This window comes from Sinocyclocheilus grahami, unplaced genomic scaffold (assembly GCF_001515645.1).
Source record: "Sinocyclocheilus grahami isolate Dianchi unplaced genomic scaffold, SAMN03320097.WGS_v1.1 scaffold5.1, whole genome shotgun sequence".
Classification (NCBI taxonomy): Eukaryota; Metazoa; Chordata; class Actinopteri; order Cypriniformes; family Cyprinidae; genus Sinocyclocheilus; species Sinocyclocheilus grahami.
This window is the reverse complement of record NW_015505184.1, coordinates 3,688,371-3,714,912: the sequence shown is the minus strand read 5'-3', so window position 1 is coordinate 3,714,912 and position 26,542 is coordinate 3,688,371. Positions and strand designations below refer to the sequence as shown.

Genomic DNA, 26,542 nt, shown 5'->3' with positions numbered 1-26,542 from the left:
TGAGTTGAAGGAAACGTACCGCCTGCTGTGTCGTTTGTCTAAGTGGTGATGCTTTCTAATTTGATCTGAAGCAAAGACTGATATGAAGAATCCACAATGCCATTTCAATGTCACTTTTTAGACTTTAGGGTTACACTTCCTGTATCAAATTCTTCTGTCACAAAACTGTCCCAGTGTTGCAAGTCAAGTCGCTTTTTCCATCTTCCAAGTTATCTAGTACAACTATCACAGTCGGCATTGGCCATTTTTAATATGGTCGATAGATGGCGTCGTAATATCACATTGAGTGGTTCATTAAACCACATTTCCGGTATTCATGTCGTTTTATTTATAATTAATCAAACGAATTTGCTATTCAGATATAAAGTACAGTTTCATATCAAATATTTAATATAATTTAGCCACAAATCAGAATAGCGTATAGTTTGAGCAATTTGACTTTAAGCAGACACAGGTCACACAGTAATGAGTTGAGAAGTGTGTCCTCTTTCATACTTACAAAAAAGAAAAGAAACAATACACAGGGAACTCCAACAAAAAGCCCAATAAAATTGTGAACATAAATATGAACACAATAGGAGTACATCATACATGCAGCTATGGCCATGTGTGTTGTGTTAATTTGATTTAAATGATTTAGACTTTCATGTGATGGGAGGCTAAATAAAATAAATTTGGTTAATTTAAGTTACTTGAACTTTATTTGATAAATAAACCAACCACAATATACTGTACACTGGGAAGATGATTTATAAAAAGGGGGAAAACAGTAATACATGTGATGACATGGTAAAGATTAACATGATACTATGTCAACAGTCCATGTTAATCTTCTTTCTTTGCTTCTGAGGTTTTTTCTGTACTGTCAGGCTGCAATTCTATTGCCTTCTTCCCATGTGCATCCAAAACAGGACTTGCTGTAGCTCCTTCCACGGGTTTCTCATCATCCGCTGGTACAGCAGTACATGTAGCCCATATAACCAGCACAGCTATACCCACTGGTAGTCCAAACACAAAACAGGAGAAGAATGGAGCTGCCTGGAACATCGACTGAGATCAGGGAGATTTATATTAGTTACTAGGACAACTGTGACCTAAATATTAGTCTCAAGTAAATATTTGATGAGGATGTGATCAGCCGTGTGTTTTGGTTTTGGCGTGTTAAGCTTTTAGTAAATATTTTGGAAAAAATGAAATAAGAGTAAATCTATCCTTTTGCTAAAATAATAAAGAGCGTTAGTCGGTCTTACCACCACAGTAGACTTAGCTTTATAGAGAGATCTCTTAGCGTGCTGCAAAAATCCATTTCCCCCTAGTAGCTGATTGGGGTAAAAGGGAATTTTATTAGAAACGGCACAATGTATTATAGGACAGAAAAGATAGACATGAAATTATCTCCCTTCACATACCTTTGCACTGCCATCCAGAACACTGTTTAAGAAGCGAAGTAAATCCTCAATGGTCTCGATCTTACTTTCTGGTAGACAGTATCCATCAATGGTCATATTTAACACAATGATGAAGGGCATCTCAACTTCTCTGAGAAGAAACATGTTAGTGGTGATTATACGCACAGATTAGACTTCTGTAATATATTTTTGTAGATGTCTGAAATATACATCATTTTGTTTTTATCTATGCCAGTGGTTTTAAATACAGTTCCAGCACTTTGCACTTCCTAAAATATTTGTGTTCAATTCAACTCACCCCATAATTAAACCATTGATATATTCATTACCATCCATAAAACCAAACTGGTAATCACTAGGAGAAAAAAAATCAGTATCATCTTTGTTAACAAATAATTTGGGTATTTGGCACCTTCTCTTCATGCTTCATATAAATTTGCAACTTACCTTTTGTAATGATCTCTGTATTCAGTTGACAGAGTTTCCATCAAAGTTTTGTAACTAAAGAGATCAATTTTGAGTTTTAGAGTCGAAATAATATTTAGACCTTGAGCTTGAATAACATGAATAACAACATACAGAAATAAAATTTTCTGATGTTGCTTACCGAACGCTTTCTTCAGATGGATTCTTCTCATCTACTACTGCCAGTGCCACAAGTTTACCTTTGAGGGAAGTGTGAGAAATGAACAGCAACACAATAAATGATTTATGAACACAAAACTCACATAATTACAATATGTCAAAGCATCATTTTCACACATGAATACTGGATCTTGGGAGAAAGTCATCATGCCAGTTATGTTTTATCACCTAGTGGCAGAAATATTGCAATCACAAAAAACATTTGATAATTAATGATGCAGTTTGTTAACTGTAAATGGTATAGGAAAATAAGACAAATAAAAGAAAAAAGTAAAAAAATATATAATATTTATGGAGAAAAACAGGCTTACTTAGTTCTCCCATCTGGTACAGACTGAAGCTATCAATTTGGAAGTAAGAGGGAAAACGTTCTCGATTTATCCAGGAAGACAAATCACCATCAAGAAATTCTATAGGAATGATAAGACAGGTGATATTAAACTTAATAATACTTTATGTACATTTAATGTTTTCATGTATTACATGTAGACCTGCACTTGTTAAATGTCACCGTCAAGCCTGTGCAAACAATATGCAAAGTAAAAGTACTCAGAAATGTTTCATCTAAAATATGTAATCATGAGAAACAAATTATCTTTTATTTTATTAACGAAGAGTGTTTCTGTTCACTGACTGCATTAAATTATGCAAAATATGTTACTTGCACACAGTCAAGCTGTTGACTTAAAGGGTGTATATTGGATGTTAGCCCAGACGAAATGTTCAGAGTAAGCCACATGACAGAAGAGAGTTGGAACACTTTACTGTCTCTGTATTCTCATCTTTTGGAACAGAATGGTAAGAAAGTAATTACTGTAATTATAATGTGATCTAACAAAAGGTTTTTATCTTGTACACATACAAGAACCTGTGCATAACCATGGGTAAGTACTTCTAACATACTAGTACTTTTAATGTTAATAAAGTAACTTTACATCCAGTGCCCTAAATGGCCAAATTATGCTGGGAAAATGTACATATATCAAATATATTGTGACCTGCAATCTTTTTTACTTTTTTGTGCCTTTGCTTTTTTTATGCCTCTGTTTTTAGGAGGATTACCATGTGATTTCTGTTACAAAAAGTGATAATAAAGTAAATATTGTCAGGTAAGTGATTCATAAACTTATTTGCAAAAGGTCTATGTATCACATACACTTGCTCAAAAGAGAGAATGATTTGTAGAGTGTGCTTACATCACAATGTCTTTGTGTTTTTCAAATTAATTATTTCTAATATTTTAATGTGCACACTGTATATATATATATATTTTTTTTTACTTTAAGTTAAATTGAAAATTGAGCTGGCCTTAATATGGCACTATATAATGGAACAAAAAAACCTTAACATTTATAAATTACAATAAAACCTGTATTTCTTTTTAGGTCATCTGGAAGATGTTAATGCATAATATATCTCCTGCAGATGCCACATTCTACACCTTGTGTTTTAACCTTGCTCCATGGATGTGCTAACTATTCATATCATGGAGGACTCGTCTGACAGTGCAGTGTTTCGGGTCCAGGTTCAGTGTGCTGATCCTTTCCTGCTAAACTACTGGCTCCAGAAGACCTTCTTCAACAATGGGGACGTCCAACAGATCAACACCCTGAGAATAAACGGCTGTCGTGGGCTAGTGTTTGTTTTGAGGGTGCTGCATCGTTCTTCACGCCTCCCTAATTCCCATTATTGGTGCCCTTTCCTAGTGACACTCTGCCTCGATGCCCTGGCATTTCACTACCACCTCCCCTCTGTGCCCCAGTGGAATGGCACCCTTCGAGAGGCGATGAGAGGAAACAGCCTGGAGCTCAGACGCTGAGATTTTGCTGCTTACAGATCCTATTAGTTTCAGATGTTCGCTTACTAAAGTGATGCACTGCAAGTAGTACATCTTACCATTGTAAAGGTAGTACGTCCTGTCTTTGAACACAGCAACGGCGGGAACATCCTGCAGAGTGACTGCCTTTGGAGACAATCAATAATGAATTTAATCGATTTGTTTTCAAAGAAGCTGATTATTTTACAGAGGTATTTTAAGTGAAAGTCTTACCTTTGGAAGGACTTCCTCAGATGCAGTGAAAAAATATGTGTGGACAATATACTCAGTAGCAGCTTTGTAGTATTCCTTCTGTTTAAAAAAGAAAAAAACTGTACATTGCATTTCAATAGTAGTATATTATATTAACCACTTCTATATAACTATGCATGACCTAGCAGAAAATCTATTCACATAGTTTATTTATAAAACAATACAACTTTCAAATAAAGTACTATCCAGAAGCAGTGGTAGTTGTGAGCTCATGCTCCAGTGTTCAATAGTTTGCATTTCATTCCTATTCCATCATAATTCATTCATTGTCCGTAAATATGACCGTTATTAATTTTACATAATGTTTACCTTAAGGAACGACTCCCTTCCAATGTAAACGAAGATAAGATCGTGATGACTCATAACATGCTGGAACAACTGAACACTAGAGAGTGGTCTTAGCACAGGTCTAGGTTAAAGAAAAAAGGACAAGGGGATAGCATGAGGAGAATTATAACTAACATTGACATGAGACTAAAATCTATGCAAAACACGAAAGACACATTGTTTCATTATAGCGAAATTTACTCCACAATTACCCTGAAACTCTGTTGGTGAATTCAATAATAGCATCCTTTGTTCTAGGTCCTTTGTAGTCAAAAGACAGCTCTCCTTTAAACCTTATTAAAAAAAAACAAAAAAAAAAACAGAGCAGTGTCAAATACATCATACAGCATGAACAATTCTTGGTTATTAATTTAGAGATTATAATTAGGCATTAACTCACAGTTTTATGGTTGGATATCCACGGATATTAAACTCTGATGCAATACCTACGGACAGAGAAATTAAGCGCTCTAGTTTTTGCAAGCATTATTTATTGTATTTATAAACCAGTAAAAAAAAACAGAATATATGGAGATAATAATAGTACCATTCATGTTATTAGTTGAAGTGTGTTATTAGCTATATCATTAGTAAATCACAGTTCATTATTGTTAATTTGCTTTGATTTTTTTAAACTGTCTAGTCTAGTCTAAATTAATTAATAACAGAGTGTACTCATGGTGGGGGGTAAAACACAAGACGTGGGCTACATTTCATTCACCCAGAAAGCTTGTGCAAACCTAATAATAAGAAGATTATGAAGTCGGAAGACAATGGCAGCAAAAGGCAGACACTGAACAACCTAATTCCAAGAAACTAAAGGGATTTCTAATTGCTGAAATGCAACTTATGCCATATGGCCATCTGGTTAACAAGATACAGACTCAACACAAACTTCGTATACAGTTCAACGAACTGAGTCTCATGAACGCATGAGGCCTGCTTAACTAATCCCATTAAACAGCAGGTAAGCCTATCCTGCCATTTAAGTAGCATACTAATTGGTTGCTAAGCAGTAGCCCGGTGTGGCATTACCATTACTGTCATCTCAAACCAAGCTACAGCAGGAGATATTACTTTCATCTACTGTAAGTATCCTAGAGGGGGATGTGGCACAAATGCAGTTCTTGCTAATCTTAAATATAATTTTAGATGCACAATCAATGTAATTAAAGCTTTCCAACATACACACTTTAATGTGAACATGTGAATTGAACCCACTTGTGTGCACTGTGGTATCAATCTTGCCAACATTAACAGGGGAGCCCATACTCTTCAGTTCTGCACCGACTTCATGCCATGTTGGCTCAAATGTGTGGCAGTATGCACACCATGGTGCATAAAACTGCAATATAAAAAAATGACATGACAAAAAATACAAAGCAAACACATCACACAACATAAAACTGCATACATTGTACTGCATACACTCTCACCTCCACCAGCCAGAGTTCATGCTTTAGGTAGTCCTTAAACCTGTAAAAGGTAACTGATTAATGCAATGTCACATTGATTTCTATCTATATATGTATCTATGCAATAAGTAATATAACAAACCACAGGCCTTGACAAATTACAGTTGCCTGCAGGCAACCCTTTTAGCTGTGACTATTTACAACGCAGCAAGTGCTAGAGTGCCTTGTTACTTTTATAAAATGGTTCCCTCATAATAAAATATAGTGTGATAAAGGATATTAAAAACACAAATTTCCATCTAACCCCCCATTTTATTAAGCAGACTCATAAAGTGCTATTTCTTCCAGTAGATCTCCGTACGTTGCTATGCAACAAAAATAACGACTGCACTGACAACACCTTCACTACTAAAGCACAAATTAGTTAGTATCTTTACAATGTAAAACACTTACTTGTCATCGAGTTCCTCCACGTTTCCTGACACCACAGCAATGACCGACAGAAGCGCTGTATTAATTAAAAAGAAACGCAGTGACATACAGATTACGTGCCAGTCAATCGTGTTAAAGAGATTTGTATTGTATTGCAGTTTATGTTGGCGAATATGGTGTCCATACAGTTAATAGGCGTTCATACCTGTAAGTAAGTTTCTCATTCTTGCTATCCTTTTATCTTGACATTAACCGTGCAATAGCCTTGAAATGTTACAGGTAGCAGAGTCAGTGTTAGGTTAGTGACATAATCATCGGACTGGTAGTAAGCTCTTGGCCGATTGACTAGATTAACCCCCTTTGCCCCGAGGGGTAGGAACGGACAGAATTAGGCCACAAATTGATTCTGGGCAAGCGGTGAACGTTTCATTGCGCCACTTTAATTAGTTTAAATTAGATTTTAGTCTTGTATGTTCTGTATGTACAGCAAACACTGTTTCAAAGGATCTATTAACATGTTCTCTGGTGAGTCTACTGTTAAACCTTTGAATAATGTGGTTATAAACTAAATATCAAACTCAACAATTTATTATATGTTTATTACACACATATATATATATATATATATATATATATATATATATATATATATATATATATCGGTATATGTTATTGTGTTGTTGCTATGATAACTTTATTTAGGTGTTTTTTACGTGAAAATAAGCAAATAATATTTTTTTTGGTACAGTGTTGCAAAACACTTTTGCTGCTAATGAGGTGAAATACGGGTAAGGTTTGAGACAGGTTTCGTGGTATGGTTAGGTTTAATGGTAAATTACAACAGTGTAATTGTGAGAAACAATTAGATATTTTTAAAGAGATGTACACAATAGTGCATTGCAATGTGCATTGAATCAAATGATTAATTTACATTTTGAACACTTATTATTATTGTTGTTGTTATTATTATTATTATTATTGTTGTTGTCATTTTGTCTGTTACATAGGCCTATTGTTTTAGTATCTGCTGAAGTTTACTCTTGAAAAATGTTGCTTTCTTTCCCGAAAGATGGCGCCATAATATTCCATTTGGAATCTTGTTTTATTAGAATGCACAGCTGTGCTAAAATAAGTGGGCATCATTACATTAATCCTATGTTCATAACATTTTACGCACTGTGATCTTACGTTTTGCTTAGCCAATTTCTAACTAAATAAATTATGTAAATGTTGCCAGTGCATTTTCCTCAACGGTTTACTGTTCTTACAATTGTTTTCGATCCCATAATAGCAAGTAATGCATTTTAAAACCTTCAGATATGTTTAGAAGACGACCTAATAACCATTTATTATTGCGAATCGAGTTTTGTTTATGTATTCTAGTATGCCATACAAGCAAGCCTATCATTAGACAGCTGCACCTTGAGAGAACATTTTGATTCGCTCAAGGACAAGTCAATCAATCAAATACCCGCCCACATTGTGTTCAGCCTCACCGGTGATTGGTTCAAAACAATACAGTTTAAGAGGTCTTTTGTATCTCTATGGCCGACGTTGACGTCTGTCTCCATCAAATAGAAACGTAAGTTTGGTCCGTGGGGAGAGGCAACTGTTATGGAAGTGGTTGCCTCTTGAATTTACTTCACTGTATTTTCACTCATTCTAAATGGAATAACATCTTTGGGGGTTCACTGCTTGTTAAATTAATTAGGGATATAGAAACTGAGCGAAAAGCATGGCATGATAGAGAAAGGACTCTCTGGAAAGAGCTCGCGCGTTATTTATTTTCTCCTGACCGCTTCATGTTTGTGGACAGCGCGACAAAACATACGCAGTTGTCTAACTTGTGCACGTTAAAACTGAGTTTCTAACAAAGTTTGTGATAGTCGCGGTAAATTAAGTTTCAACAGGCTCACGCGGTGCTTGTGTTGTTGAATTCGTCTTGGAGTTCAAATATAGCCTAGCCGACGCTCGGTCAAAACAAGCAGTTATATCTGCATGTAAATATATGGATTGTAGTATATGGCCCTCGTCTGCTGTTGCAAAATGCAATGGGACTAACTGAGGCCTTTGGACCGCCAGAATATCTTTGCTTCACTTTCAAGCCTGATGACCAGGTAAGACACTGAACTTTGTGTAATATCAGTGGAGTGTTTTCTTTTTGGTTTTAAAGTGCGTTAAACTTGAGAAACATGCGCGTGTGTCAGTAAACAATTAAAATGCGCTTTGGTCTCCACCTATGAGTAACAGTTTAATGACAGCATGCAGTTCGTTACAAGTTGCACCTGATCACTATTCTCAGCGGTATTCTGGCGCTTATTGTTTTGCAGCAACCGTGTTCACTTTCGGTCAGCATCATGTATGCGATCTCGGATTGCAACACTTGCACTTCCGAGTTGTTTTTCGCGTCCGCTTTGAGTTGGCTTCCCTAGTAACTAGGCAAGCCGTGTAAAAACATGAACACTACTGGTTTATCCTATACTCACAATTAGTGTGCAAAGCAGTTTGCAAATTCACCCGGATCTCCATAGTTTCCTTAACGTATTTGCTCTTCGTTAAAATCGTTATTGTAGTTTTATATCCTAACCCTGTGAAGTGCATTATGCGTTTAACCTTGTAAAGTGTGTTAAGTGTGGTCATTAATAGGCCTATTTGAGTCTAAGCACTTCTTAGCAACTTCTTGAGCAGATTTTGAAGTGTTAAGCAGATTCATGAAAAACACAGCCTTACTGTACAGTATGTTAAATGCATGCAAAAGAAAATGTGGTATGAGCTGAAAAATCTGTACACGATGGCCAATTCTCTTTTTTTTTGTATTTATAATCTTTGGAATGTCAGACATGCTGCTGTTCACATCATCAGCGGGTAGCTAAATGGGGTTGTATTGTCTAATCACGTGAGTTCAAATACCTGTGAATGACCTGTAGAATGTTAAGGCATTACAACCTCTTTTGGAATTTCTGTGTCTTTTTGGCTTTTGGAGATCATGAGATATCAGTTAATCAAATATTAGAGTAACTTTAGATCAAAATAAGGTCTTATTGTGTAATATTTACAGTCACCTTACTGTCATAGCTGTTGTTTTGGTGAAACGCCTTTGTAGTAACCCAGTGCATTATTTTGACCATGCGTGACATGCTTATTTCCAGGCTGAGAGTGTTATTTTGGGAAAATAACGATTGGTATATGGGTCAAATCATGCAGTAAGCTGAGCATTGAATGTTGGCTGGCCTTAAGGCTGTCCCAACTGAAGGTCAAGTTTGAAATGAGCTCTGTGGAACGTTGCCACTGGAATCATGGCCAAAACAGCTGTTTTAGGGCTTGTCTTTAGTAGTCCAGCCCTTCTTACACACTCCAACCCTGAGCGTGCAACAGTTTTCGTAGCCTTCTACTGTAAATCGCATAATTTAGTTGTGAATGTTTATGGAAACAAAAACAGAGGGACAGCCCACCTTAATAGTTTTTGAAGGTTAGCCATATGATTGGCTTCTTCATTACAACTTTGAAAATTACAGGGGGGGATCTATAGAAAAGGACTGAGTTGATTTATCACACTGTAGAGCCAGCTGTTGAGCAGCCTAAGGCCTGCGTGAATGTTTGGTTCGTTTAAAGTGGCTTTTACTGGGGTGTGGCACTCGAATGTAAGAGTGGGAAGGCAGTGTTTAGATCCTGGCAGAGTTTAGTTAATTATTTATTTCTCTATTGCGTTCCCAAGCTTACATCTGAAATGTTTCATGGACAGTTTATCCCGTATCTGTCCTGTGTTTTTTTTTGTGTGTTGAATGAAGGGAAATGAGTGTGAAATAGCTTGATTCGGTGTTCATTTACAGAAAATTTAGTCGAGGTGATTCATTTTCATGCCACTGGCCATTGTTTGTTTGGATAGTGAAAGGAATTTAAAATTAGGCTAAATCTGCTTGCACTTGGCAGGTGTGTTTACTGCCCCTAACCCTATTTCCATTTTGTCTTAAATAATTGTGCAAAAAGTGATTAGTATAGCTGTTAGTACATCAAAGAGCGGTTTTCAGATTTTCTTTCAAGGATTGAAAAGATATTAAAGAAATGGACCATATGTAAACAGTTTCTTTCTTTAGTCAGCACAAAATGAATCTTGAGCACAGAATGAAACAATCTAAATGCTTGTTATTGATCTTATTGTGAAATAATTGTATGCATGTTTTTTTGACCATGATCCTCCTTTTAAACATCAGACTGCAAACTCGCATTCAGATCTGTCTACATCCAATCAACAACTTATCGAATAAAACAGGTTTCCGCCCTGCTTTTTTCTTTTTTTTTCCGTTGATCTGTTTTATTTCAATGTACATCACAATACAGAATAACAAAACTGTTGCTACTTCTGTTCAGCATTTTTGGGAATAGGAGGTTTTTTTTTGTGTCAGATCAAGATCAAGCATTTTCATAATCAACTTATTTTTGGCTTTCCGTCACTATATATTTTTCACTCAAATAGAAGCAATACTACAAGTAGTCCAATATACAGTTATTGTAAAAATGGGTATTATAATGAGGCATACTATTATTAACAATGTTTTACTTATCTATTTATCTGTTTATTTCTTTGTAGGTCTGGCAAGGACATTCAAAAATGTGAACCGGTGATTGATACTCTACCAGATTAGTTGTGCACCAGTAGCAATGGAGCGGAGCAAACGCAACTCCATTGCTGGGTTCCCCATGCGGCCAGATCGGCTGGAGGACCCAGATTGTGGAGGAGGAGGAGCAGAAACCAGTCTGGCACCACTGGATAGGGTGTGTCCCTCGTCTTACCGGGCCCTCATTAGTGCCTTTTCTTGCCTGACCCGACTTGATGACTTCATCTGCGAGCGGATTGGCTCTGGGTTTTTTTCAGAGGTCTACAAGGTAAGATGATTGTGGGATGACAATAAGTCATTTAGATTTCAATTATTAGTCACTTGGCCTTACCAAACCACCTGCAGAGTTGAGTTCTGACATTATTCATTATAGTTGTAAGTGAACATGAAAACTATGATTATCTGTTTCAACGGTTTGATATCTCCTACAGTTTTTGCACACCAGGAGGTGAGAGTTGTGTAGCCTTTTTTCAAAGATAGATGGAGATTAAGTTGAAAAGGTCCTAAGGGAGGAAAAGAAAGTTAATCTTGTGATTCAGTTAATGAGTTGTCATCTAGGTTGCAATGTCAGATAGGTGTGCATATTTTGACATGTAAATTAATTGCTGTTGGCTTAGCGAAAATGATAGATTACTTGGTATTGGACTGCAAAATGAAGTTAACTTGTGCAAGTAAGAAGAGAGTAGGCCCTAAATTTGTTAAAGGAAGTGTATGACTTAGTATGATATAATATCAAAGTTTGAAGTTAATGAAGATGAAACATTGTGGTTAAAGTTGGGAACAATTTGTGACCAAGTTTAAATGCAGTGAAACTGGCTGCTTTCAGTCTGTTTGGATACTGTTGGGCCTAAAGTAGTGCATAGCAATGCCTGTTATTGGCTGACAGTGACACGGGTTCAAATCCGGCCCGGTTCATGTCCTGATCCCATTCCCTTCTCTCTCACCCCAATAGTTTCCTGTTTCTCTGCACTTATCCTGTCGTATAAAGACATTAAAAGTCTATTAAAAGCCTGTTTAGATACTATTACCTATTATAGGATAGATTTACCTAGTCCTTTAGGTAAATTTACCTAAACTTTATCTAGTAACATGCATAAAGTAGCTTTCAGAGTTTGTGAGGGTCGGTGCTTCTTCTGTGATTTCTCTCTGTTCTTCAAGCAAAAGTAGTAGGCTGGTGTGTCAGATGTAAAATAATTGCCATTCCTTTAACATGAGGATGGTGTTTACAACATGCATCTTCCTATGTAGTGTTGATTACAGTTTGTATTTTATATATTTTTAGTTGTTTGCTGCACATAAATGATTACCTCCTGCATTAAATTGAGTACTACCCTTGATGCTGAGCATCAGTAATACAGTAGCCTATTCACTGCTGTTCACTATATTCACTGTGAATAATTCAATGACGTTTTGAGGTCAGAAAAGCCCTGAGAGAACAGTGCATGATGATGCTCATTACCAAGATCAATTCCTGTCATAGCAGTGAACTCTTTCACTCGTGAACAGTATTTGTCTCTGCAGAGCTTCTCTGTACATGCACATGCTGCATCAGGTTTTATTTTAGCTTGTATGTTTTGTCATAAATGGGCCAGGTTTGTCCTCTTAGGTATTAGGCCAAGCATTAAGTCATTTAGAGATCAGAGCTCAGTCATTTTTAGATTAAACTGTCTGGAGAGATGTAAGAACTATAGACCCTGCAACTCTGAAGCCTCTGTTGGCTTATTTTAATTCTGTCCATTCATAGTTACCTACAGTAGATTGTGGTGCTATGTATAAGCAGCAGAATTGATTAAAATAATATTTCTCTTACAATATGTATCCTTAAAATAAATAAGGTACAAAGATTTCCCGAAGGGTAGTGCCCCACTGACAAGTTGTACCCCTAAATGTTTGCAGGATTTCTGAGACTGTATGCATTGAATTTTTCTTTGCAGTTTGTTTTGTGGCTTCCAGTTTGGGTTTTCTTTTATGATGTTTGTTTTATAATGTAGACACTCTCTCACTAGAAAGAATTAATCTCCCTTTACTTTGCATCTGGCAGGCACTTTCACTTTTAACCTTAGTTTTTATTTAATGAAGCAAGTGTACAAGAAATGCAAATGTTTAAGCCTTTCATGAGCATGCAAATAGTTTTTTGCAGTTTAAATAATAATAAAAGTTAAACTCGTATTGTCTTAGGTGCGTGAAGCTAAAAAAATGTATAACAAAAAAGGAAGATTCTCTAAAAAGGAAAATTCAGACAAAAAAGGCAAAAGTAAATTCTTTGAATATTTATTATTTATTTAAAGAGTGGGGAAAAAGTACAATGAATTTAAATCAAAAAGTACTTCAACTTTTGTTTCTGTGTAAATAAATAATTGTGGAGCCCTTGTTTAGCTACAGTTTGAACCCTTGGACCCGCTTACTTTTAAAATCGATAAGCATTACACTCTTAAAAATAAAGGTGTTTGAAAGGTTCTTCACACGATGCCATAGAAGAACCATTTTTGGTTCCACAAAGAACCATTCAATCAAAGGTTCTTTAAAGAACCATCTCTTTCTTAACTTTTTATAATCTGATTCTGAAGATTTTCAAAAATTCTTTTGTGAAACAGAAAGGTTCTTTATGAAGCCATTTAGACAAAGTTTCTTCTTGCATCGTGAAGCACCTTTATATTTAAGATTTGTTATACGTCTATTTAGAATATTTCCTTCCCCACACAGGTGGCTGAGATTTAAAGCAGAGTGAATGGTTTTAGGATAACAAGCAGGCGGTGTCTGCATATGGCGCAGCCAGGGGTAATATGGTGAGCCAAATACCAGCTGTGTTGGGGGTCTGCAAGAACCTGTCTGGAAAGCTAATGCAATAATAACCTTTTCCAGTTTGTTTGAACAAATGAGTTTCAATCTGTACCCATATGGTAAGCTCAAACAAACATCTAAAAAAAACTACAGCAATATGCAGAGTCCCTAAATCATGTTGCACAATGCTGTAATCCATCTACATTTGAGGAAGCAAAACATTTTCCTAGGATGCTGGATTTGTTGCATGGGCAGCAAGCTGTGACTTGATAATAGCAGAACAGATTGAGAGTTTGGGTGCTGTAGCAGAGGCATCTGGGTCCATGTCTGACAGGCAGCTCTCACTGTAGGAGGGCACACGAAATGGGCTCTTCCTAGGCTGCTGATCCCCCAGACTGAGATTGGTTGCAGTACAGTCTGCACAATGCATTTGAAGTAAAAGAAAACACTCATAAAATGTTGCAATGCGTTACGGATACAACATTCACAGCAGTTAACCACAGATTGCAATGTTTTGGTTCCCTAGCACTAAATTTTGAGTAATCCTTCTGTTGTGTCGAGTCTTTCCATCACTGCATACAGTTTGAGGAAGTCAGCATTTTACAGACGTAGAAGATGATTAATTTTTTTTACTCGTGAGGAAATCCTGTGGTTTATTTCTTTTCCTAAATGTCTTTTAATTGGTCAGCAAGATGAAAGCACAAAGAGGAAACTAGAAAACAGATCTGCAGAGGCACATTTCAGAAATGTTGTGAAACCCTTAACAGTACGTGGTCAATAGTCAGTCGTGCAGTATGCAGTATTTTCTTCATCTTGTGCTAAAAAATTGGTTTTGTAATAACGATTTTTAACAATGACTGTTCATTTAGACCTCATTTGCTATGTATGGCACTTCCACTCTGAGTGGTATTGTTGGTCTAATGCTGTGGGTTTCACTTTCTCCGATGCAATTTTTGGATAGTAGCATGAGAGAAGCAATGGCCCGAGATGCATTGAACAAAAAGCTTCAGTATTTGTATCCCTTTTAAGATGAATGTTCAGAGCATTTAAATATTTAAATGAGTTCCTCTGACTCATTTCATTTTGTTTGTTTGTTTTAGTTCAAATTCAGAAGAAGGCTGAAAGATCATTTCTCATTTTCCTTGTTTGTTTTAGGTGCGCCACAGAGCTTCGGACCAGGTAATGGCTCTAAAGATGAACAAGCTGAGCAGTAATCGTGCCAACATGCTGCGCGAAGTTCAACTCATGAACAGACTCTCTCACCCCAACATACTCAGGTTTGCTTTCAGTACATCATCATTATCACAGTTAACACTTTTTTTTTTTGTTGATTGGATTAGCATGATCATGCAGATTGCAAAATGTGCATGGCTCAAAGCTAGGCCACGACTTTTATTGCAAATTCCAGCCCAGCCTTCTTGAAAGTTCTCTGCTGCCGTGCGTCTCTGTGCAGTTACTTTATGAAGTTGGTTTTTGCAGTTGTGGTTTACGCTAATAAGAAACTAAGGAGCTGATGCCAATAAAAGTACATTTAACAAGCTTGTAACTAAATGGGAAAATAGAAATAACATGTGTTTCAAAGAAAAACAAGACTGCAGTATTCATATAAAGCAGTGGCTGATGTAGCTTAATATTAATATTAGGTTTCCAACTCTTTGAACAAGGAGTGTGCCTCGCTTTATGCTCTGCCAGTGGCTGAAAATTAATGCAATCTTTCAAATAAGTGAGACCGTGGGAGTGTTGCTTTCAATGTGAATCTCTCCTTTGTAATGGAAAAGCAGGGATGACCTCTTCCTCCTCGTTCCACAGAAATCAGGTCAGAAATCCATTAACAATAGATGGAGTGAAACGACATCCTGAGTTTAGATTTCATTGACATCAAAAAGCTCTTGACATTTGCTTAGTGTAGAACTGGTGAGTTTTGTCAGCTGAGATTGCCTGTATCTGGGGGTGAAATGGGGAATTTAATCTTTTTATTATTTTTATTTGCCTATGTACAGTATTTATTTTATTTATTAGTTTTTGTTTTATTATTTTTGTTAACACTTTATTTTAAGGTGTCCTTGTTACACGTTACATGTACTTACTAGTATAATAACAATAAATTATGCATAATTACATGCAAGTAGCCCTAAGCCTAATCCTAACCCTAACCATATAGTCAGTACATGTAGTTAATTAAGATTACTCTGTTCTTAAATGTATAATTATACTGTAACAAGGACACCTTAAAATAAAGTGTAACCTTATTTTTTATTTTATTTGTTGTTGCTATCTTTTTAATCCTGGAATCAATGTTTTTTTTTTTTTTTGATAAAATGCCACCTAGAATAATAAAGCAGCTGTCTTTCAAACAATGCTGCAGTACACGTATGATTTACTGTTTAAATATGTCTGGTATTGCTTCCATTTTTGTGATACTTGGCTTGTTTGTAGAGCAGAATGTGAGTTTGTGGGTTGATGAAAGAGTGAGAGAGAGGGGCTGTGTGTGGTGTACAATCACACCATTGTTACGTCTTATTGAATGGGGGTGGAGAGACCGTAGTGCAGACAGGAGAAGGCTTGAGGGGAGCTTTGTTGAAGAAATCCCAACACAGACCCGCAATAAAAGCCAGGCCTGGGCTTTATGGGGCCATAACTTTGAAAACACAGAGAAATTTTTATCATGTCTAATGACTCTTGTGAGGTGGCCATTCAGAGACATTGATATGTTGTATATCAAATTGGTGAAAGGCTACTGCATGTATATATTGTGTGGGCCTCACACTGCGCATACATTTCGGCTGTATTATTCAAATCTGATCTTTCTGAATGTTTGCAAGTGATGACTTTCTGGAAAAAAAAGATTTGAGGCACATCGGACATCACCATAAACACAGATATTTATGCATTCATACACTACCATTTATTTATTTATTTTTTGGAAACTGATTCATTTGTCAGGATTTTTGAATAGAGAGTTTAAAAGAAGAACATTTATATAAAATGGAAAAAGTGTCTTTGTCGCTTTTGATTAATTTGATGAACACTTGCTGAAAAAAGTATTAATTTCTTTCTTACCCCAACCTTTTAAATGATAGTGTAAGTTACAGACATATTAAAGAACTGTCTTACTGTATTATAAAGTATTACTGTTTTGCTTCTCTTTAAAAAATTATATTTTGCCACATTCCATCTCTGAAAGAAAAATCAGCTTTTTTTTATTTACAGCAGAGATCTTGCCTTTATTCTGCCATTGTGCCTGTGTTTACATCAGAGTGTTACCCTCCAGTCGACTGGAGCCAGTCTCACATTTTATAGCTTGTGTTGATGTACAGCACCATAAACCTGTCTGAGTTTATGGTGTCATTTGTAAAAGCCATTTTTGACACAAGAAGTGAATGTAGAGCATAAAATAAGCCTATTGGACAGGAGCCTCAGAGAAAGTCAGCACTGGTATAAACCGCAGCAGCTCATTCTAGTCAATAATGCTGAATTTGCTCTTATGTCATTGATTGCACATTGACCTTTTACTTTTACGTTTTTTGGCATCCTATAAATCTCTTCAAACCCTTAGCTGCTGCTTCAGAACATTAAACTAACATAAACCTTTCTTGTTTTTGTGGTGTTGTAGATTTATGGGGGTGTGTGTACAGGAAGGTCAACTCCATGCTCTCACAGAGGTAAGTGACATCAGACTCGTTTCATTCACTCTTCATGCACAAGAGACAGTTGACTTTTCTTCATTAGCTGTACCTAAAACACTAAGACTGTACTTAATCACATTGATGACATTGCAACTTGGCCTCCTTCTAGCTTGGAAAAAAAGGCAAAAGATAGCCTTTTGTACCAATAGCGCTGTATTGAATTTATGCTTGAATAATACTTGCACTGCTGGAAAAAGTTGGTCTGAGAGTGCTTGCTGAGGGTACCTTTGATTCCTAAATCTGTGGAATTTCCCCCTGTGATTCAACTGTGACATTGAACAGTTTAGTCTTTGTTCACAGTGGCCCGAGGGGAAATATTCTATTAGAGAGCCCACTGGCAGTCCCCTTAGGCATGTTGTATTTTTACCATCTCAAACTGTGTGGGTGAATTATGCTTGTATGAATGTTACTGTGCTATATAGTCTTATGCTAAAGATGAATACCGATTTCACAGGAAAGAGGGGTTTTACTTAAGCAAGAAATTAGTCGGTTTAAAAATCCAGTTAAAATGTGAAGTAGTTTGTCTAAATAAAATGTTTAGTTATTTCAATAAATTAGGTATAATGTGCATAAACCACTATGAAGTTCATTGAGTGGGTAAGTGAGTGGGTATTCAGCAAAACAATGTTCTGTTTTGTCTTTCTAATCATTTTTAAGTCATCTTCAGGCCTTCTGAGGCCCTCAGTGGGCCCTGGCCCCCAGTTGAGAACCACTGCATTGGAGGAAACTTAGTTTTATGAAGTAGTTTACTACACTATGCACTAGTGTGTCTTTGATACCTGTTCTAGATATGTGACATGAGTTTTTTTCCTGTAGAAAGTGCAAAGCCTCTGTTAGTATTCCCATTGTAGTTTAAATCATTGAAGGTCACTTGTTCTTACTGTGCCCTGTGACCTTTGCTCTCCTTTCTTGATGCATGTTGACAGAAAGAAGTATTAGTGCTAGTGGTCAACCGATATATCGCCAAGGCTGATATATCGGACGATATTTGGCATTTTTTTAATATCGGCATTGGCCGATAAATTTTCCTGTTTGGCCGATCCGTTCGAGGCGGGACTTTTATTTTGACAGCGCTGAGAACAGCAGCACCTGAGCAAACAGTGCTTACATTCTCCCTCTTGTTTGCTGTTGTCGTTCATTGCCGATTATGAACGTGATTTTGCGTAGCTTGTCAGTGAACTACGGCTCCGTGTAGTAAATGCCACTCCATCTGAACGCACGTGCAGGAGATTTACTACTAATCACAGGAGCGGCTTTACTGACGAGATGCACATGAAAATCGCATTTGGTTTTTTGCACCGCACTACAAGAAAGTATTATAATGTTGGCCTTTATATTACTAATAATATAAAAGCAATCGTTATAATACTTTTTGTATACATTTTAATTCCTTTGTTTAACTGTTCTCTCTGATTATTAGACAGACGTATTAGATAATCCATTTTTGCACAGCCCTACTTGTTTGTCATCAGCATTCAGCAAATATGCATTTATATCATTTAAACAAATCTTTGAATGTCTAAGAAACACAATTTCAAAAACCTTGCAAACTTAGTCGGATCCAGTTGTGAGATCTTGTGAAGTGTGCATGTGTATCCTGCACGATCGCGTGTACTCTGTGATGGTCGATCCGTGTGAATTGAATGCGGACAGGAGTAGAGTTCAGCTTCACTGGAGACGCGCGAGCGACAAACTTTAAACTCATGATTTTAAATTATGCTGCGCTTTATGCATTTTCCCACTGTCATATTCATGTCGTTTTCATTGTGTGCTGTATGTAAAATGAATGTTACCTTGACTTTATTTGAAAAAAAATGATTAATGCACACAAACTTCCCAGAATATTGAGTGCCCTGTTAGTTACGGTGTTTACTTCCTTTTCAATTATATTTTAATTAAATATTTATTTGTGAAAAATACTTTGTCATCTAAAGTATTCTTTTTATGTCATCTATTTATTTTTTTAATCAATTTTCAAATGATTTAAATCTTAATTAAAATAAATGAAATTATATCGGCCATCGGCCACCCTGCTTTCCAAGATATCAGCATCGGCTGTCAAAAAAACAATATCAGTCGACCACTAATTAGTGCAATGGTAATCACTGGCCTGCTGAGGGATTATACTATTTTTCAAAGCCACTGTGGCCTTATGTTGCTCATGCCATTAAGAATTCCCAGTCATTTTTTTCCCATAAAGACACTTAATTTAAGAGCCACTGAGTGAGTTGACAGTGTATTAAATGAGCTCTCTCATCACTCAAAAGTTATGAAATCAGCCCCGCAGGAAGGTTTCCATCCTTTGTTGTAACCTGCATCAGCAGCCAACACTCAAAGTTACGGTTTAACCAAGAGGATTAGCTCTATATAGGCATACACATCAGTCACCTAATCACCTGAAGTAGCACAGCTTTAGACCTAACCTGGGTTACTCCTTTTTGTTCCATTAAATCAGTTTGGCAGTACATCAGATAGTCAACGCTGACCAAATGGTGTGACGTAGGATTAGCTTTAACCCACTGAAAGATGAAGCCAACAGAGCACTTCCAAATGAAAGATTTCCTGACCTGCGTTTGCAATTGATGTTGGGCATGAGATCAGGTCTGTAAGAAGAGGGAGAAATGGGATTAGACGGAACAACCAGACAGATTTGCTGACCTTCTACCATGTACAAATGTCCCGGTCTTCATACATTCAAATGTTCCAAGTGTAGCTCCCCTCCACCCACTTTTGCTTACAGAATAAATTACAGCTGCTTGCAAATTGTTTGTTTCTAAAACAGGATTGATAACTGAAAAAACTATTACATTATGCTGCTATGTGTCCTTGACATTTATGTTGAGCTTTACAGTGTACTATTAGTCAACAACATCCCATGCAGGAAAGTGTTGACTCATTGGAGGACCGAGAGGGCTGAGTGTGCCAGTTGGGATGGGGCTAAGTGTTCATTTTGTCAATTTGAAGTTCCAGGGAATTCAGATAATTCGATGTTTGCTGGTGTTTTTTGTAAATGTTGATCTCAAGGTTATGCTGTGGACAGCAAATTTTGAGAGCGTAACTAGAGCGTGAGTTGTACCTCAAGATTCTACTTTTGCCTGCAAATGTGAGTCCTTAGACTACAAAGGCACAACCCTATTTGGTTATTTTACTAACTCCGATTATATGGTAGCAGCCATTAAAATGGATGAAGGGCCGAGGAGTAGGTCTGTTGATATCCTGAGTCAGGACACGGCACCAAAGCTTTATGGGAAACTGGAAGGTGCTGTCATTTCGACTCATCCGTCTTGTCTGCCTGTTGATACCTCGTCGCGCTGACCGCATACTAAGGTCTTCTCTGTTTAGTCAGCCATGGAGCCCTTTATCTGTCAGCACAGATAATTTCAGGCAACCCAAAATTAGGACGCTGTTGAGACCAGTGCCCTGTGGTGAATGCATCAGGCTCCTAGTTAGTAGCATGTGTGCCACATTCGCTAATATCTCAAAGACTTCTTTTAAAGTTAATCAGACATAAACCATTCACTGCTGCAAAAGAATAGTTAATATGTCTCTTGCAGAATAATTGCCTAATTATTAGATGGTGCTGTCATACAAATTCACTATGTAAAACAGAAGCACTTAAAGGGCTCCTGCTGGGCTCTGCTAATTTGCACGCTTTTGTGACTTGAAAACCAATCCACTTGAGAGTTGGCATGGAATACTTTTACCCACAGGAAACTGATTGGATTCACTTCGGTATTGTAAACACAAAGTACTGTGACCATCAAAATAATTATAATCCCCATGATGCAAAGATTAAAGTTGCTTCAGATTTCATTGCACATTATTGTTGTACATATCAGATAATTGTTTTATCAGATTCAGAGTCTTGTGCATTACATTTTTGTGTACCCAGTCAAATTTAACCCATCATCCTATCTATTGTACTCTTGAATACAATATAGAGCATTTGAGGGCTACAAAGAGATGGAGACAGTGATATTTGTCACATGATATGTCTTCTCTTTTTTCAGTACATTAATGGTGGCAACTTGGAGCAGCTGCTGGACAGCAATAAGTACCTGAGCTGGGCCACACGGGTCAAACTGGCCTTAGAAATCGCCATGGGCCTCAGTTACCTACACTCCAAGGGCATTTTTCACAGAGATCTCACCTCCAAGGTACAGGACTCTGTCATCATATTTATTGCCTGTAATCATGACATTTTCTGTTTTAATATATTTTAAAGTGTAATTTATTCCTGTGAAGACAAAGCTGAATTTTCAGCGATTACTCCAGTCTTGAGTGCCACATGATCCTTCTGAGATCATTCTAGTATGTGGATTTTGTGCTCAAGAAACATTTATTATTATTATTAGTCAAAGTCATGCTACCTTTTTCAGGGTTTTCCATGAATAGATAGTTCAAAAGATAACAAATAACTATTTATTTGAGAGATACGTTTTTGTAACATTATAAATGCCTTCACTGTCACTGTTGACAAATATAATGCTGCTTTGCTGAATAAAAGTATTAATTATTTTAAAAAAAAAATGTTGACTGACACCACACTTTTAAATGGTAGTGTTAGTGTATGTAATGTCATAAATAGTCATTACATTGCATGATTTTATTAGCTTTATGAAGATTGGCAATTACAGAATGTACTGAAGGTACACTTGTCCTGTGGGTTTAATGATCTAACTTTTAAGAAGACTATTAGTGAAACAGGTGCTTCGATTTAGTTTTCACAGTGCTCTTGTTGGTGGCATGCACTGACATGCTGTCTCTACCTCCAGCTGTTGTGTTCTCTCCTAAGCACTTGTGGGACTTCCCATAATTATGCTCTGTGGGAATCACCCCCCTGGCTTTCCTCACTACATCATTACTTTCTGTTTAAGTGATTCTAATTGACTGAATCTCGAGTGTAAGGTATCCTGTGGGAGGAGCAATATGTTCTTCTAGTTACTGTTTCTTTCCTTTTGATGTTATCTCAGAACTGCCTGATCAAGTCTGATGAGAATGGCTACACTGCGATCGTCGGAGACTTCGGCCTTGCCGAGAAAATCCCCAGTCATGAGTGAGTAACAGGCAACGTAGAGACTTGCAAAATAAGTAAAGCATGCACTAATTTCACTCTGCTGCCTATGTGCTGATTATTACAGCAACAGAGTGGGCATCCTTTTGTTTTGTTTATGGCAATCTGAAAGGAAGCAATAGTGAGATGCAAGCAGTACTGGCAGGGGGTGGTGCTATCTGATTGGGAACGAACATACCATCCCAAGTCAACTTTTAAGAGAGCTAATAGTACCAGAGCAGACCCTTCCTCTCCCATGACCTCCTCACTACTAGTGTAATACTACATATTTTCAATAAAAACGATTAGTTGATTTGGTTACCTGAACAACTAGTCTAGTTCTAGTTAATGCTGTTATGTTCCACTTTCCCAGTCTAGGGTTGGGAGTGGGAGTAACCGGTTAACTTAAGCTATATATATATATATATATATATATATATATATAAATAAAAAGAAATAAACGGATAATAAAACGTGGAGGAATCACTCCAGTATTCTGCCCCAGAAATGCCAGACAACCACTTGGTTTAGGTCAACTTAAACAGTTTATTTAAATCAGCAAGAATTGTGTAAGCAATAAATGTCTTCAGGAGAAAGCCTGGCCAAAACAACAAACAAAACAGCAGCTAACTTACAGGAGGAGTACTAAATAACCTATCCAGGTAAAAGAAAAGAAATCAACAACAAAAGCTTTCCTCAACTCCCTCGCTAACCAAAAACAGGGATAAAGTGCGAGTACAAAATAAAATAGCACCCTCTCCCTACAGCTTCCAATTTAATCATAAAGCAAACAAACAAAAATTACAATACCTTTTTAATACCTTAACAAAGAAACTAAGTTAAAGTAGTCACACTACCTGTATATTATCAACACAACACTGCTGGACAACAGGAATACACTATAACAATCAAAAGTTAGTCCATGTAGAAATGTTCACAGTTTGCACCACACTCAACAGACTTAATAAACAACACTCAACACAAGTCTGGAGCAGGGGAGAAGTGAACCTCACTCCACAATGGCTACGTTTACATGCAACCAAATAATCAGTTTGTAATCAGATTGACGGCTCAATTAACTGAAAATCCTTCATGTAAACACCTTAATCGATCCAATTGAGCCCTGGTTTCAGGAACAGCTGTCGTGTTGATGCAGCCATGTCAGGGAGACGCTGTGTTTTAGTGCGAAAGCAAAAGCACTTTATTTGGCCTTCCGGAAGTAGATGCAATTAGGAATCATTGGTTAAGATTTATTTACGACGATGCAGCTTTTGTTTTTACTCGCGATCTTTACAACACGCATTACATTACGTATTTCATGGCACACTCGTTTTAATGCGTATTTGGCGCCACCTATTGTTGTGGGTGTATTATTGACATGTCAAAGTCTAGACCCTGAATATAAGACGACCGCGTTTTTTCAGATGTATTTCCAAGAAAAAAACATTCTTATATTCGGGTCAATACAGTACATACATCCTAGGGATGTAACAATGCTTACATAACATGCACTTTCAAGATGTGCTTTCAAAAGCAGCTAGACTGAGCATGACGGGATAAAGCCGATTGGTTTTTTTACGTCCGCTAGGGGTAAGACGCAATAAATGAATAAAAACGGAAGGAACAAAAGGCTTCCAGCAGGCCGCCAGATCAAAAAAAAACTAACCAAAGAAAACACAAAGTATAAGGTAGCTTTATTGTACATGACCAAGGAAAATGCAGCCACCAATTGATAGGATTCATTAAGGGACCCACGGTCCTACAAAGAAATACCAAAAGCAAAAATAATTTGTCTAAGTGATGAATTATTAAAATAAACAAATAAAATGGATATGAATAATAAAGTGGTATTTTTCGTCAGAGAGACCCAAGGCCCAAAATAACAAACAAAGCCAACTAATAAAATAAAACAATATAAATAACCTGTCACAAAGAAAAAGAAAATAAATACAATAAACCTAACCTATCTACTCTTAACCGAAAAAACATAGTAGAAATTAGATTTAAACAAAAGGGCAGGTCTCTCCTACATTACTACCACATTTCAAAAGAACCGAACAATCAAAAGAAATGCTAACAACACATCTTGGTCTGACGGCTAACAGGGAGTCTGGATCAGTGCGACCGGCCCGAAGTCGCACCGCCCACTTCTGAAGAGCGGAAGTGGCGTTTTAAAAGGACTGCCAGCTGATCACACCAATTACCGCTGATAGTCGGCAACACTCCTAGTAAATCAGCAGCGATCTGAAACTCAGACAGAAAGCATCCAACTGAACACAAATATTATAGAAACACAAAAAACATCATAACGTAACAGCAGGGGTCTCAAGAAACTTGTTAAATTTGCTCTTTTTTTTACCTACACGCCTAAGCTACACCTTTTAAAGGGTTGGTTAACCCAAAAATAAAAATTGTAAGAAAATTCCCTTTAAATGTGCGGTGAATGTTGTGTTCGTGCTCATGCAAACGTGCAAGACAATGTTGTGTAAAACGGTCTGACAAAAGTTCTATTTAAAGCACTGCCGCTAAAAACATTGAAACTAAAAAAGGGGAAAAATTAGACACAGCTAATTGAGTAGTCATGTTGTTGATCAACTGGTCACCACTTCCCTATTCAGCACATGTTCAAAAACTTCCCTTTTCAAAGTACTGCTGCCTCAGCTGAACTTTCAGGTGCCATTTAGTCTTTGTAAGTGCTTAAGTGCCTGGATTTATGCAAAGTCTTTTGACCATTATTCTGTGTGTTCAGTTTTGAGGGGGAGAAGCTGTCCGTGGTGGGATCCCCATTCTGGATGGCTCCAGAAGTGTTGAGAGACGAGCCGTATAACGAGAAGGTTAGATCCTCAGTTGCAGTTGACACTCAGCACTATCACAAGACTTGTTTCTTGCCAGGATTTTTCAGGACACATTATCATTTGTCTGTATTCATTTCTAGGCTGATGTCTTTTCGTATGGCATTATTTTGTGTGAGATAATTGCAAGGATACAGGCTGACCCTGACTACCTACCACGCACTGAAGTGAGCAGTAATTCACTGTTTTAAACCTCTCCAATAAATGTTTTGGAGATAAACTTTGTAACTATACATCACTTGTTATGCTATTCATTAAAACCTCTTTGTCCTGAATGTGACATTTACCCCCCACATTTGCTCCTTGCAGAACTTTGGCTTAGATTACCACGCCTTCCAGCACATGGTTGGAGATTGTCCTTCAGACTTCCTGCAGCTTGCCTTCAACTGTTGCAATGTGAGTTTCTATGTATCAGTCCATTAGTGATTCTTGTAGTACTTTTGAGAACGCGCCAAATACAGTAGTCAACATTTGAAGTGGATCAAAAAAGTTCATCAAAGTTGTTCTAAGACAAGAACGCATTTTGGTTTTAGGACAACTTTGATGAAAGGTTTTGATCCACTTCAGTGTTTCCTAGGGATGTAACGATTACCGGTTTCACGATAAATCACAATAAAATGCACTGACGGTTAGTATTACCGTTTAAAATTGAATTATCATCAAAATCGTGTTTGATTATCGCGCTTTTTAAAACTCGCGGTAAATCCTGTCCAGCCAGCATCAGTCTGACACAGAAGCAGCATGCAGTGTTGTTGTTTTCTTGTTGCACGAGACGAAATGGCGGAAGGCAGTGACAGCGCTCGGGATATTTTTCAGCCATCTAAGAGGACCAAATCGGTGGTCTGGTCATATTTTGGTCGACCAGAATCAGACGGTCACCCTGTCTGCCGATCTTGCAAGAAGGAAGTCGCTGCAAAAGGGGGAAACGCATCAAATTTGCTCAGTCATCTTCATGACCACCACCCAGTTATATAGCGAATGCAAGGTAACTTTTACCTCAATACCAAAACTAACTGGGCAAATAATTGGACAAAAAATATTGATTAGAGATTATTTCGTTATCTCACTTGTTTAAAGCAAAGCTTCCGCAAAGAAAAGTTCTCAGCAAGTGGCTTTGAGCCAAGACGAACAAACGTTCAAACTAAGGTTGACATTTAAGGGATAATGTATTGTACATTCATAGTTAACTTATTACATGGATTTTTTTTTTGTTTACCTAAAATAATATATAAATACG

General features: G+C 37.1%; 2 protein-coding genes and 1 long non-coding RNA gene across 4 annotated transcripts in view; 2 read left to right on the top strand and 1 right to left on the bottom strand.

The window, feature by feature from the left end:
• Positions 1-704: 704 nt before the first annotated feature.
• LOC107584650 (protein disulfide-isomerase TMX3-like) lies at positions 705-6,649 on the bottom strand. 2 transcript variants are annotated; one of them, XM_016271363.1, is made up of 16 exons: positions 6,523-6,649; positions 6,339-6,393; positions 5,907-5,946; positions 5,692-5,815; positions 4,871-4,916; positions 4,683-4,763; positions 4,453-4,552; positions 4,105-4,182; positions 3,951-4,017; positions 2,366-2,464; positions 2,017-2,074; positions 1,857-1,910; positions 1,708-1,764; positions 1,410-1,539; positions 1,251-1,319; positions 705-1,050 (listed from the first exon to the last, which is right to left on the bottom strand). In XM_016271363.1, the coding sequence occupies exons 1-16, from the start codon at positions 6,539-6,541 to the stop codon at positions 826-828; spliced, it is 1,302 nt and encodes a 433-aa protein (XP_016126849.1). In that variant the 5' UTR covers positions 6,542-6,649; the 3' UTR covers positions 705-825. The 2 variants fall into 2 exon arrangements, with proteins under 2 accessions (XP_016126849.1, XP_016126857.1); XM_016271371.1 differs by lacking the exon at positions 1,857-1,910.
• On the top strand, positions 2,494-3,938 carry LOC107584684 (uncharacterized). The gene is made up of 3 exons (XR_001609175.1): positions 2,494-2,852; positions 3,108-3,163; positions 3,480-3,938. It is a non-coding gene; the product is annotated as an uncharacterized lncRNA (long non-coding RNA).
• A 1,205-nt stretch (positions 6,650-7,854) lies between the features above and the next one.
• LOC107585988 (dual specificity testis-specific protein kinase 2-like) overlaps positions 7,855-26,542 on the top strand; it is a 28,744-nt gene continuing 10,056 nt past the window's right edge. The window contains exons 1-9 of the mRNA XM_016273197.1: positions 7,855-8,434; positions 10,906-11,201; positions 14,870-14,991; positions 17,328-17,376; positions 21,411-21,557; positions 22,374-22,456; positions 25,203-25,287; positions 25,389-25,472; positions 25,615-25,701. Coding sequence (XP_016128683.1) covers positions 10,977-11,201; positions 14,870-14,991; positions 17,328-17,376; positions 21,411-21,557; positions 22,374-22,456; positions 25,203-25,287; positions 25,389-25,472; positions 25,615-25,701 — 882 coding nt within the window. The 5' untranslated portion in view covers positions 7,855-8,434; positions 10,906-10,976. The remainder of the gene's footprint in view (positions 8,435-10,905; positions 11,202-14,869; positions 14,992-17,327; positions 17,377-21,410; positions 21,558-22,373; positions 22,457-25,202; positions 25,288-25,388; positions 25,473-25,614; positions 25,702-26,542) is intronic.